Source organism: Pteropus medius, unplaced genomic scaffold (assembly GCF_902729225.1).
Source record: "Pteropus medius unplaced genomic scaffold, Ma_sr-lr_union100, whole genome shotgun sequence".
NCBI classification, from domain to species: Eukaryota; Metazoa; Chordata; class Mammalia; order Chiroptera; family Pteropodidae; genus Pteropus; species Pteropus medius.
In genome coordinates this window covers 7,683,510-7,696,840 of record NW_024355008.1, presented here as the reverse complement: position 1 = coordinate 7,696,840, position 13,331 = coordinate 7,683,510, and the positions used below count along the sequence as shown (strand labels likewise).

Sequence of the window (13,331 nt, the reverse complement as noted above, 5' to 3'; positions counted from 1 at the left end):
CAGTCAGCCACTATTAAAGTGTCATTAAGAATTGTGGTTCGGCCAGATAGGAAGACTGTTAAATAGATATTTCAGCCAGGTAGGTAAAGATTAGTGAAGAAAGTTAGTTACTACTGGGTAGAGTTGAAATCTCAAATCACAGAGAAGTAATTAAACTAACTTTAATTTAGTAATTTAAGGGTCAAACTTGAACCTATTTGAAACCAATCTAGTCTGAAAACTATGGGCATAACATTCTCCTTATTAGAATGACTATAAAAAGGGCTCAGCATGTCTGTCTCATGTTAGGAAGAACCATCCTGGCCATATTTAGCCAGCTGACTTTGAGTTCTAGTCAGAGATCTCTATGCTACAGGGGATCACAATATGACAAACCAAAATATGCCACTCTGGCATACGGATTATTTGAGTTGAAGACAACTGAGAAATAGCAAACACCCCAAAATATCTCTGCACTCGCCCACATTTGTCTAAAAATAAACATTGACTCTTAATTACCAGAGACTCTTACCAGCCCAAAGACAGCACTGAGGGGAAACTATATAAAATGCCTTACCAAAACAACCCTTATTTTCCATTTTTTTCTCCCATATATTTACCATAGAAACCTAAAACCCTTTTCATTTGTCTTGTAACTTCTCTACGTATCTATTGTTCTTTGTTAAAATACTATTCTACTATTCTGTATAAGCCCAAGTTCTAACGACCTCTTTGAGTTTCTAGTCATCACTGAGTTTCCCCCGCATATAATTTCACTGTACCTGTTAATAAACTGTTTTTCTCTTGTTAATCTGTCTTTTGTCAATCTAACTTGAAGGGCGCCAGCCAGAGAATCAAGAAGAGTAGAAGAAAAAGCTTTTTCAACTTCATCTGATTGGATACTTTATCTTGGTCATTATTTACTGACTCAGGAATCTCATCTCATTTGCAATGATAAAACAACTCCCTTAGTAGAGGCACACATACCAGGAAATTAGTGAAATGTATTCTCAAGGGAGCCTCACTGGCATTGTCCCTTCAAAGGCCCTGTAGCTGATTTTGAATTCAAATTTTTATATTTATTTTTATTTAAAAGGACCCCACCCCCATTGCATAAGTTTCAGTTCTCACAAAACCTGGACCTTCTCTGGAGGCTTATATAGTGGGATTAAAACATCTGATTTTTTTTCCCAAATGGAAGATCCATGTATTGGTGTCAGGTAGGCCAGTGACGTGTCCATATTTGCATTTTAGAAAGATTACTCTGGGAACAATACAGACAAAAGTATGAAAGAGGACCAGATCTGCAGGAGAAGCTATAAGGAAGCCATTCTTGTACTTCAAGAAAGAATAAAGATTGTTTTTTTATTTAATAAAAAGACTTTGTGCTTCCTTTGAAAGAACAAGATTCTTGAGCATTTCTAATTTTACTTACAAAAAAATATTATTCTTCCTCCAAGAAGCCTAAAAGAGTCAAATCTTTTGCAGTATAATAATCTGTCCTTACCTTCAAAAAGTAAAACTATGAAGTTTTCATATTCAACAGTGCTAAATTACCAGCATAAGAAAAATAGCAAAAATTTGTTTTAAAATTGACTGTCAGATTGAAAATCAAGAATAAAACAGTTTTTCAGAGATCTTTTTAACCCCACAAGAGTGTCAAGTATATGATATGTTGCTGGATGGTAAACTCGATATTATAAAATGTATTCTAAGAGTACATATTTTAACATTAAATAAATTTAGAGTTAATCTGAAAGAACAAACATGATAATCGAGAAGACTGAGAGAATTAGAAGTGGGTTGTTCTATTAGAGAGTAAATCTTATTTTAAAGCCATGCAAACAAAAACAGTTTTACAGGCATGAGCATAAGCAAAGAGAAATCTGCTCAAAGTTTGAAGTCTGGAAATGAACCAAATAAGTATAAACATTTCACATTAATAAGGAAAGAATGAGCTGGTATCTGTTTAGTCTGCTGTTTTTTTCACAGCACTATCGAGTGAAAGGAATACCATTAATTCCTATTCTCTGGGGGAAAAGTGGGGAAGATCTTACCTTCTTCCTGGGGGTTTAGATAACCACACAGTCTATGTGCCATCGACTGTCTACTTTTCCTCACAATGTTACAGTGACAAATCCACACTCTGCCTTAGGGTACTGGGGAGAAGGAAAAAAAAGTTTTACACAGAGTTTGAGTATTTCTCTGAACTCTGCAGCTATATACATATATTTAAGTGTATACTGGGCATGTAGATCAGACACAATAAGTTGTTAGAAAGTCATAAAGTTTTTAGTTTCTGCTCTTGATTTAGGGCTACTTTTGGGGTGAGTTCTTTTGAATGAACTTAAACTCATTCTAATTTGAATTCTTAGTGGATGGCCAGAGGTTCATACCTTCTCCAGATTCTGGAAATAACTATATATAGCAGACCCCTTGCTAAAGTTCCTAGGAAAAAGTTAACTCATGTCCCTGAACACTTAAGCAAAAGCATCGGCCCCCACATTAGACACAAAGGAGAGGAGCCATCACCTTTGCTCTGAAGCTTAGCTCTCCAGGCAAGAGAGCTATCTCAATCATATTGGTTCTCCTACTAATTTCCCATGACTAATTCTTCCCAACTTTTCAGAGCCTATTTGAAAAATGGGACTTGAGAGAAAGAAAACAACATAGTCTATGGGGGAACAGAGGAGGCACAACCAACTCTGTCTTGCAGAGAGGTAGGATACGAGAAGTCTGGAGAGCCTTCTTCCAAAACATACTCTGCTTTTTTATATCCTAGTTTGTATTTGACAAGTTTACACATGTATCCTGCATTAGAGTATGAGATGTTTGAGCACAGACACCAAGCTGGTAAGTCTTTGTATCGCCATGCCCAAGCAAAGTGCCTAACACATTATATGTACTCAAATATTTGCTGCACAAAAAAACCTAGAAGATACTCTATGTGGTTGTCAAAAGCAAAACACTAATCTCTGGATCTATTAGTTTGGGCTTTCACATTCACACCTTCAAAAAGAAAACAGCTCTGTCAAAATCTCACTAGATGCAAAGGCAGAATGGATTTCTTGCTCTATTTGTGAAGAAAAAGATGTAGCTATGGAGCATGAAATCATCTTCACTAAATAGCTAGGAATAAAAATAAGGCATTTGGATTTAATGTTTTATTACCATGTAATGAAATGGTTTGGGAAACAGGTTCCAAAGCCTCAAGACAAGGTGCCAAAAACCATTTGGGAAACAAGCCATCAGAAAGTCTGGCATATTTTGCACTGAGATGCAGAGCTGTACCCTGAAAGAGTAGCATGTAGCAGATTTTGCTTTTACTAGGTTGTAGGAAGCCCCGTTAATAATAAGCCTTTTCTTACGGCATTTATCGTTTACATTTAGTCTTGAATTTAATTTTCTCTAGAGAAAAAAAAATGTCATCTCAGACTGTAAAATAAATTGAATCTTCTTAATCTAGCCTTTAAAGAATAAATCTATTTCTATTTAATCTTCAAAACTGACAAATAAGATCAATTCTTCTTGTTAGTACCTGATATGTATCAAATCAGTGTTACCAACATACATGATGGAACAGAACTCCTATCAAGAATGTTTTAATATTTGCAGTTACTTATCTGCTGTTTCCCCATCTGATACTTTATGCTATAATTGATCAATGGTTTATATCTTTACCAGCCTTTTTTTTTTTTTGAAATTCAGCTTAGTTTAAGACCAGTTTCACTGCTTCAGTACACATGCCACATAAATTCAAGTATTGCACTTTAATGTCAACTATTATAGTAAAATCTGTCGGTGCCTACCTGGATCCCTTTTTACCAGGCTGATGCACCCATTCCCCAGTTGTTAATGTGGCCGCCCAGTGTTCACAATTGCATCCATCTCCAGAATATTACCCTTGGCCAACAGAAGCCACTTCACCCAAAGAAGCCTGAGACAGGCCACAACCAATAATCCAATGACGTGAAGTATAAAGGCCAGCTTTCTTGCTCCAAAGTGGGGCATCTCTGTGGTGCCATTGATGCCCCAGAGAACATCTCATGATGCCCGTCAATAAGTTCTGTTGAATCTCTTTCCTAACATCTATTACTTTCTTTCACATTTCAATTGCCACCATCCCAGTTCAGGACCATATTTCACCTGACTATTCAAACTGCCTTCTGAATCAATTTTCATCTTCCTATAGTCCTTTCTCTACAATATTACCAGAACACTCTAAGATGCAAATTTATTAATCTTCAACTCTCCTTCCCCAGCACGCACACCTCTACCTGAAACCCTTCAATAACCATCCCCAACCACTTACAAGAGACAGTAAAGTGAACTCAGTTCACACATGTACTTTGCTTCTCTCCCAAGAAATTGAGATCATGGAGCAAAACAAAGCCTGAAATATGTATAATATAATTAGATGGCATATGTCTACTATGAGAGCCAAAGTTAGCTAAAGCAGTTACCTGTAATCTTAGTAGAGTTAGAAGACTTCCATTAGTAGAGAAGAACTAGAAAATGAAGTAAACCCCACAGAATGGGTTATAAAACCACTTTCCTTTCTAAGTAAGAGAGTTTGTTATAGCAAGTTAGGACTTAGTGTGTCCCACTGGTGTTTTGGCCAAGAATTTCTTCTATAACTGGCCCAGGAATCTCTTGGCACGTTGCATGGGAAACATCACAGGTTTAGGTTGGGATGATGAATAATCCCAGATGGGTATTATTTTAATCCTGAAAAACTGCAACATTAAGTTCAGTAATGATTAAAGTCAAATCCACAGTAGTAATAATTATGGTAAAGAATAATGTGTGCATATTTGCTACTTATGTATCCAATGTTTGAAAATGTAGCCTATTAGAGAAACAGACTGACATATGATTCCAGTTTATAATATGTAATTGAGTAATTGATTTAGACATTTGGTTTTACATTGAAATCTACATTTATAAACAATACTGAAAATACTTAATAGAACTTCTCTCCTCTGACCTTTTTTATTTTTATTTTATTTTTTTAGATTCAGGAGATTTAACATTATCTAGAATGGTTTGTCAGACAATATTAAAACAAGTATAATAAATTTACAAACAATTTAAAACCTACTTAGGAATTTAACTTGTAAATCCCACCCCCCTTAAACCTGACTGTAACAAATTTACGACATTTACAAATTGAATAAGATTTGAATATGAAAAGAAAAAGGCCTCTCAATTTTGAACTGCAATGTATTAATAAATCAAATATCTTTAACAACTAAAGTAGTCTCCAAAACAATATTTTCTGGGTAGAAAGGTTATCCTCAAGAACATTAGGATTTCACATTGACATCCAAATCCAGGTTCAGATCCTTGCAAAGTCATAACACAGCAAAATTGGGCCGAATTCCTGCATGGAAAAAATATCCCCTCCTTGAGATGAGGCATGAATTTTCTAGTTCACAATAGACCCTCCCCAAATATCCCCCACACTCACATCACTCAGTCACTCATTTATCTTTACATTCCTGGTCCTTATAAAGGCATTTGCTATTTCAACCCATGCATCTAGAACATTGATTCTCAACCAGAGATGATAATGTTTCCCCGTGGCCAGCTGGCAATGTCAGGAGACATTTTGGGTTGTTAAAACTATGGATGGGCCATCTACTGGGTAGAGGAGTGCTGTTAAATACCCTACAATGCAAAGAACCACCCCTAACAATAAAGAATTATGCAGCCTAAAATGTCAAGAATGCTAAGGCCAAGAAATCCTCACCTAGAACACATTTAAAATCCTCCAACATGGCACAGAGGCCTTGCAATAACCTTTCTGTGTATTTTGGAAACTAATCCATCAACATGATATGGGTTACAAATATCTTTTTTACTTTTTATAGATTCTTCTTTTGTGTCTAAGTTCTTAAATTTTCATGAATTTTTCTTTAAAATTTGTTAATTTCCTTCAAGAAATCCTTCCCTACATTGAAGTTCAAGATACTCTATTTCGTTTCCTTCTAAACATCCTACAAGTATTTTACATTTACATTTCCAATTCATCTGGAATTTATGTTAGAATTCAGAGATGTAATTTGGTTTCCACATGGATAACCCATAGCTTCAATGGCACTTATTGAATAGTTCATCTTTCTCTTCTATTGGTAATACCAACTTTGTCATTTTCATTAAATTTTCATTTGTTTCTGGACTCTCTATTTTCTATTTATTCCTGTGATGTAATTTAAGTTATACTTTTATCAGGAAATTTACGATCTGACACCATGATTCCTGTCTCATGCTTATGTATGCATTTCAATATCAGTCCTCTTAGAATTTTTGTTGAAATTGCACTGAAGTTATAGATTGGATAAAGGTAACTAATTTTTCTCATTCATGAACATTGTATCCCTATTTGGATTTTTCCATGACTTTGAGTAAAATTTAATGATAGACTTATTCCTGGGTGCTATATATGATTTGTTTTTGAAGTTTGTTTCTCCAGTAACTTTTCTTCAGTTTGGATCTCATATACAGCACACTTGCTGCACTGTCTTAAGAGCTTGTCTACAGATTCTCTTGTGTTTTTTACTTAATCTTATCACCTGCAACAGTTTCTTCTGCAATACTTCCAATTTTTTGTCTCAGTATTGGCTCTGCTCTAGTCCAGCTTTGAAGAGTGGCTGTCTTCACCTTGTTTTTGGTTTTAAAAGGCATTGCCACTAATGTTTCATATTTAAATATGGCTTTTTTCTTTCTAGAATTTTTGCAAATGCTTTCTATTAAGGAAGTTTTGTCAATTAGTGGTTTTCTAAGTTTTAATCATACCTAATGGGTGGTCCTAAGCCATTTATAACAAAAAATAGCTTTGTTTTTTTAAGCCTGCTTTGTCTTTTTGGAGGCCTTGTTCTTTTATTTTGAGATGCAGCTGGAAAGCCTTCTTCCATCTGTGAACCGGCCTCCTGTTCACCTCAAGCCTTGGTCAGTATCTTTCAGGGAAATCCATTTAGCTTAAACCACCTTTGACTGGGATGCTGTTCAGTTTTCAGAGATTAGCTCAGTCACAGATCTTAAGGGCCTTAAAAATTACTTCCAATTATTTCACAAATAGTCTGCAAGAGATAAAAGTCGAAGTCAGAAGCCCAATTATAATTGTGGTCAACAAAGAGCCAGGGATAAATCTCTAAGATTCTTGAAAGGAAGTATGAACGTGCCTTAACATTCCATTCTCTTCAAGCCCCAACTTCACTCATTAGTCAATGAATGAGATAGTGCAAAAATACTAACACCATTACCTGAAAGCTTCCAAGTGGGTCAGACAGCTGGAAGAGGATTTGAGTGTGCGTTCTCATACATGTGCAGAAATCTACTTCCATCTGGAAAAGAATCTCTTAAAGTGTTATCAACTACTGTGGGTAAAGAAAGATTCAGTAAAAATAATCCCTGGGGCCTTATAAAAATGAAATGATATTTCAGTGTTCTCTCCCGTCTTTCTGTGGCAAAAGCAGTGTTGAACAGTTGGCTTTCCCTTTTGTTTCATTCTTTCTGTGCTACAGTTACTGGGGGACACTATATTTTAGTCTTTTTCCTTCTTCACAACAATTAAGGTGCAAAATAATTCTACATACTGCTTCAAGACAGGCTGTATCATTGTAGCTGGGGAGGAAATGGCTAGGTTCTGGGAGAGGTGTTTTCTCCTCCCCTAAAGTATGTATGGTGTTGGAGGGTCTCTCGTCAGCCAAAAAAACAATGTGTGACTATTTTATCCCGAGTGCTATATATAAGTTTCTGAAAATGTCAGAATGTAGGCAGCATGCCTTGAGTGAACATCTCTCTCCCTGGGTGTAACCAATTGACCTGTAAAATCTAACACCTTTTCGAGAGTCATTTAAAAAGTCACATGTTGCTTGTTGATTAACCAAGCACCCAAAGCATGTATCTGAGCTTTAATTTTTTTCAATCATAAAAAGCTATACAGGTATTTTTACTCTGCAAGTTATACAGGCATACCACAATATCCCCCACCCACACATGTGGTGGTTGGGGTGGGGATCTATGGGGGAGAAACACTGTTCTAACAATGAGAAGAAAAAGACCGATTTGACGGGGAGTAGAGTCAAATCCACTTTTCCACTCACCTTTATTAAAAGCAGCTGGTTAATGACTTGGAGTGGGCAAACTGTAATTTTTTCAATTCTCAGTGGCCTTCTGTATAAAATAGTTGGGTGGTTTTTTATATAAAATAGTTATTTTATGTATTTCCTTTCTTTGGTAAATAAAAAGTATTTGCTTTTCTGATTTTTCATTTTGATACCTTTATTAGTATCAGAAACAAGCTATGTCTAGAATGATAGTAAAATGAAAAGTGCTCTTCAGCCCATTCTAACAAAAACAAAAAATTACAGATAAATTTCAAACTTCAGTTATGTCAAAAATGTGACTTCTATATTCTCTAGTAGCAAATATGAAATCACAGAGCCCTCAAAAATCACATTATAAACACAAACGCATGTTCAACCTCTTGCCATAAGTTTTCTACTCCCAGAAAACTTCCATGCATCTGCCACTTACCTCATTTTTATGTAGCAGTTAGGAAAACTTGATACACAAGACTTCAGAGAAGTGGAAAGCTGTCAGTTATGTCCCCTTTCTTGCATTTTCTAAGTCAATAGTTGCAGAGTACAGTAGTCCGTAACCACACTTAGAGCTATAGAGCAGAAAAATAAATTCTTTTTATGATTACCTCCTTTATTTTGATTTTTACAAGGAACCCCCAAACTTTATACATGTAATGGGCTTAAAACAGATTAGGAGAAGGATGTGAGTTTAGAATTCCCGTTTCTGATATAAAACAAATCCTTCCCAGTGCATCCTTTTTAGCTCATCCTCTGCCATTCCTTCCCCCTCCCCCAATCAACAATCCCTTTCCTAATGTTGTTATAATAGCAAAGAATAACTCTAACGGTCTTATAATAATAGACTGTTAGATCAAATACAGCATTCCCTAATGAAAGACTAAGTTTAAGAAAAAAAGGAAAGAAACCTCCCGTTGGAAAGTTGCTGATGTAAAGGGAAACTTCAGGATACCAACTAGCTTTACAACTGGGAAAACTTTCCATTTTGAGAAGAAAAATAAAAAAGAAATTAGTGGGCTAGCTAGCATAGCCTTCAACACTGCCCGTCTTCCTTTTTCTTTAATCTTTTAAACTGCTACCCGCCGACCGCTCTGGGGCGTTTGGTAACCACCAGGTTCAACCCGCCTCCAGCCAGTGAAAGGACAGGTGGAAAGCATAGCAGAAACGCTCACGGACGTCCTCTGCCTTTAAGCAGCAAGGGGAGGAGGCGCGGCCGGACGTGGGTTGCTGGACGTCACGCCCAAGGAGGGGCGGGGCTGCGTCCCAGCCACGTCCCTCCTAAGAGGCAAAGGAAGGGGCGGGTTCTACGTGACGTGACGCAGAAAATCCGCCCTGGTTGGAGAGAATTCAGAAGAGATCAGGCGGGAAGGAGGCGGAGTCCAGTTGCCCTGGTGACGGGTTGCCCGGCGGTCGCTTGGTAACCGATCGCGGCGGCCCTGGCTGCTGCAGCGCCGTCCACCGAGCTCTGTGGGCTGGAGCCCCCTCCGAGCTGTTTTTGTGTGTTTTGCGATGGCGGCCGCCGCGGCCGTGGTCACGCCGTCGGGTTTGGAGGATGGGGTATCTCGGTCCCGCGGCGAAGGGGCGGGGGAGGTGGTCGTGGAGCGGGGGCCCGGCGCGGCCTACCACATGTTCGTGGTGATGGAGGACCTGGTGGAGAAACTGAAGCTGCTCCACTATGAGGAGGAACTCCTCCGGAAGAACAACCTGAAGCCTCCGTCCAGGTGGGTGCCCTCGTCCCCGACGCCTGGGTACCGGCTGGGCTCTGAGAAAATGCCTTCCTCTGGCTTTCTGGGGGAATGCCGAGCGCGGGTTAGCAAGCACTGGCCTCCATCTTCCTAGCCAGGAAAGGGCACTTCACCCCAAACTTGGCGACGGAGGAGGGCCGTGGTGCTTACGGAGTTTAGACTTGGTACTTTAGTAGAGAGTGTAAAGTTTTAGAACAGCAGAAAGAACCGGAAGACAGCTTGTCTAGTCTTTAAAGCACGCACCTCCAAAAATCACACTTTTTCCGATTATAAAAGTACTTATTGTAGAGAACTCAGGAAAACACAAGAAAATGTAGAAAAATACTAAAATTACCCATAATCTTATCCCCAAAGATTAATGCTGTTATTATTTTAGATCTATCTCTAGTTTTTGTTTTCCTCTGCAAGTACCTGTTCTTACAGCTGGTAGATCTGTTTTCAATGCAATTAGTAAACTTGACTAATTGCTATGGTTTAAAGAACTTCTGCATTTTCAGTAACAGTACTCTCAGAACCTGAGAAGTGGAATAGGCAATGAAATGACAGCTATTGGAATTGTCTCTATCAGAACCTATAGTTCTGCCCTTCGGGTGGGGAAAAATTCATCATATCCCAAAGCCAGTGCCATTAGTTGCTGAGGGTAATAGGCAGCTCACACTTTCTCCTTCAATCAATGTAGCTAAGTTTTATACCTTTTCCTTCACATTAATACATATTTGTTTATTGTGTAAGAGACAATTTAGATTAAGACTCTAGTTCTTTCTCTTAATGGCTACAGCTAGGCTCAAATAATTTCCTTCAGCAGTTTTGATCTCATTCCCTGCTCTCTTCCAATTCCTTGAATTATAAGATACATAGGTTTTACGTAAACTGTCCATATTGCTAAATCAGTCCATAATAGAAAAGTTAGAGGAAAAAGTAGTGTTGTTTGATCCATGATAGAAATTGTAGGATTGGGAGTTATTACTTAAATGAATTGATCAGGATAATATAAACAACATTTTGTGTGTTAATAAAAATGCATTTTTTTCCCAAGTATATTTTTCAAACTAAAAGAAAGTGGCCTTAAGGTTCTGTTGATAAAACCTGTGTACTATTTCCTCGGGAATTCAGCAAGATACTTTGAATCATGGATTTGCATAGAGATATCTTATTTTAATGATTCTCAGAGTGTGGTCATCAGGTCAGCAGAATCAGCCTCACCTGGGAATTTATTAAAGCTGTAATCCCATAAGCCCCTTCCTGGGTCTACTGAATCTGAAATTCTAGGGGTGAGACCTAGAAGTCTGTGTATTAACAAGTCTTCCAGGTGATTCTGATGCATGCTAAAGTTTGAGAATCTATCCTAGGTCTACAGAATTTGTCAGTATCCATTCTTCTGTTGTGGAGTTCTCAGCCAATAAGGAAAAGATGAATTATTATAAGTAGGTGCTTCGAACAGGTTGTAAACCTTTTTTACTTCCCAGCTTTCTGTTATCTATCAGGACATTAACATTTATCCTGCAGGGAAAAAAAATTGGGAAACACGAGCAGACTGATGATTCTTATGAAAAATAGCTATAAATATAATTGTAAACATAATAGTAATAGCTACATGTAAAAAAGCAAAATAAGGTCTTTAATCAAACTGACTTGAATGTTGTTGCTAGCAAATTTTATTCCTAACATATTTAGGTATAAATCATATTGATCCACATAGGACTGTTTTTAGTAGGCTAGGGGATTTAGTAAAAGTCAATAAACGTGAAGCTTTTGAAACACACCCATATTGGGACTTCACTCCTAGACGTCCTGATTTAATTCATGAGGGAAAAAATGTTTGATCCAGTAGCAATAGTATGACGAACTCCTCAGTTGATCAAATATGCAGTCAAGATGAGAACAAACCTTTAACCTAGCTGATAGATTAGAATCAATGAAGATGCCAATGATATAAGAAATGTAAAAACGCATAATGAATAATTATTAAGGTCTTTTTTTTAACTCTGAGATTTTCTTAATTCCAAATTGCCATTTTTAGGAAATACTCTTATTAATTATTCCTGACACATATTTTGGCAAAGGTTCTATGTGCTCAGTTTTTTAACATGCCCTGCATTTTCTGGTTGTAAGGTCTTTGATCTAATATTTTTTGTACAGCAGTTCTTGTCCTAATCTTGTTGATTAAAAACTTTAATGTAAGTTCTGTGGCTTCATAGAAACTTCAAAGAGTAAATTATCAATGTCTTTTGATTTTAAAGCCATTTGAAAAAAAGGTCTTTTGGCAATCTTGGACTATAGACTTTGCAATATTTCATATTCTACCCTCCCCTCTTATTTTGACACAGACACTATTTTGCACTGCCTACCAACCCTGGTGAACAGTTCTACATGTTTTGCACTCTCGCTGCTTGGTTGATTAACAAGGCAGGACGTCCCTTTGAGCAGCCTCAGGAATATGATGACCCTAATGCTACAATATCTAACATATTATCTGAGCTTCGATCATTTGTAAGTGTAAACAACTCTACTTTCTGCATGCTCTCATGTTATGAATTTTAAAATTGGTAATTTCAACAAAGTAATTCTAGCCTTTTTAATGAATTCTCTGTAAATAACTATATACACACACGTATTTACACATATACGTACATACATATGTAATGTTATATCAGAATGATTGATATTATGACATTAGCTCCACTTCTAAAAATATTCAGTGTAGCTCTCTTGATCGCCCAAAGTAATATTTTTCTTAATCTTGATATGTCACAGAGGTAAATTTATGGCTACTTAGTTCTCCTCTAAAAAAATGATTTAAAAAAACTAGAAAGCCGAAACACTATATTTTGAAAGAGAACTTTGATTTAATAGACCATAATATCAATTGTACTTTTAATTTCTTACTTTTTCTGGGGATAGGCCATAAGCATTTTTGGCAACCTGTTATTAATTTTTGATATGAATCACTCTGTCCTTCATACAGTTGTTTGATGATATGATACCAAGCTAGTAGTTCTATTGGTTTTAACCCTAACAATACCAGTGATTTATTCTGTCAGGAGATGTTATTGCCTTTTAATTTGATACTTTTGACAATAAAATATCTTCATTTTCTCTTAGTTTTTTTTATGTATCAATGGATTAGAAAAAGACTAAAGAGTGGATTTTTAAGAAGCAATGTAATTATAGTTATGTTAAATCATATTTGAAAAATAGAGAAGTGATAAATTTATTCAGCAGTGTTTTGTTTAAAATAGTTTGACATTGAAATATAAATAACAAATAATACCATTTATCTTTTATATTTCAGGGGAGAACTGCAGATTTTCCTCCTTCAAAATTAAAGTCAGGTTATGGAGAGCATGTATGCTATGTTCTTGACTGTTTAGCTGAAGAAGCATTAAAATATATTGGTTTCACCTGGAAAAGGTAAACTTTTTTTTCCACGAAGAGTTCAAAACTACTTAACTGAACAGATAGGAAGTATTTCCTCTTGACTGTTCTAAACTGAAAATGCCAC

At 36.7% G+C, this 13,331-nt stretch overlaps 2 protein-coding genes across 22 annotated transcripts in view; one reads left to right on the top strand and one right to left on the bottom strand.

Moving 5' to 3' along the window:
• Positions 1-9,341, bottom strand: part of HHLA2 (HHLA2 member of B7 family) — a 110,086-nt gene extending 100,745 nt beyond the window's left edge. For 10 of the 21 annotated variants that reach the window (XM_039856952.1, XM_039856962.1, XM_039856968.1 and 7 more), the window contains exons 1-3: positions 8,521-9,312; positions 7,245-7,325; positions 2,037-2,138 (exon numbers count right to left, since the gene is read on the bottom strand). The gene's annotated coding sequence lies outside the window, so the exon portion shown is untranslated. Of the gene's footprint in view, positions 1-2,036; positions 2,139-7,244; positions 7,326-8,087; positions 8,158-8,520 lie in introns of all 21 variants that reach the window. The other 11 variants (XM_039856963.1, XM_039856966.1, XM_039856967.1 and 8 more) reach the window with 6 other exon arrangements.
• A 140-nt stretch (positions 9,342-9,481) lies between these two features.
• The window catches only part of IFT57 (intraflagellar transport 57), a 48,997-nt gene continuing 45,147 nt past the window's right edge, over positions 9,482-13,331 (top strand). The window contains exons 1-3 of the mRNA XM_039856951.1: positions 9,482-9,805; positions 12,157-12,319; positions 13,122-13,240. Coding sequence (XP_039712885.1) covers positions 9,594-9,805; positions 12,157-12,319; positions 13,122-13,240 — 494 coding nt within the window. The 5' untranslated portion in view covers positions 9,482-9,593. The remainder of the gene's footprint in view (positions 9,806-12,156; positions 12,320-13,121; positions 13,241-13,331) is intronic.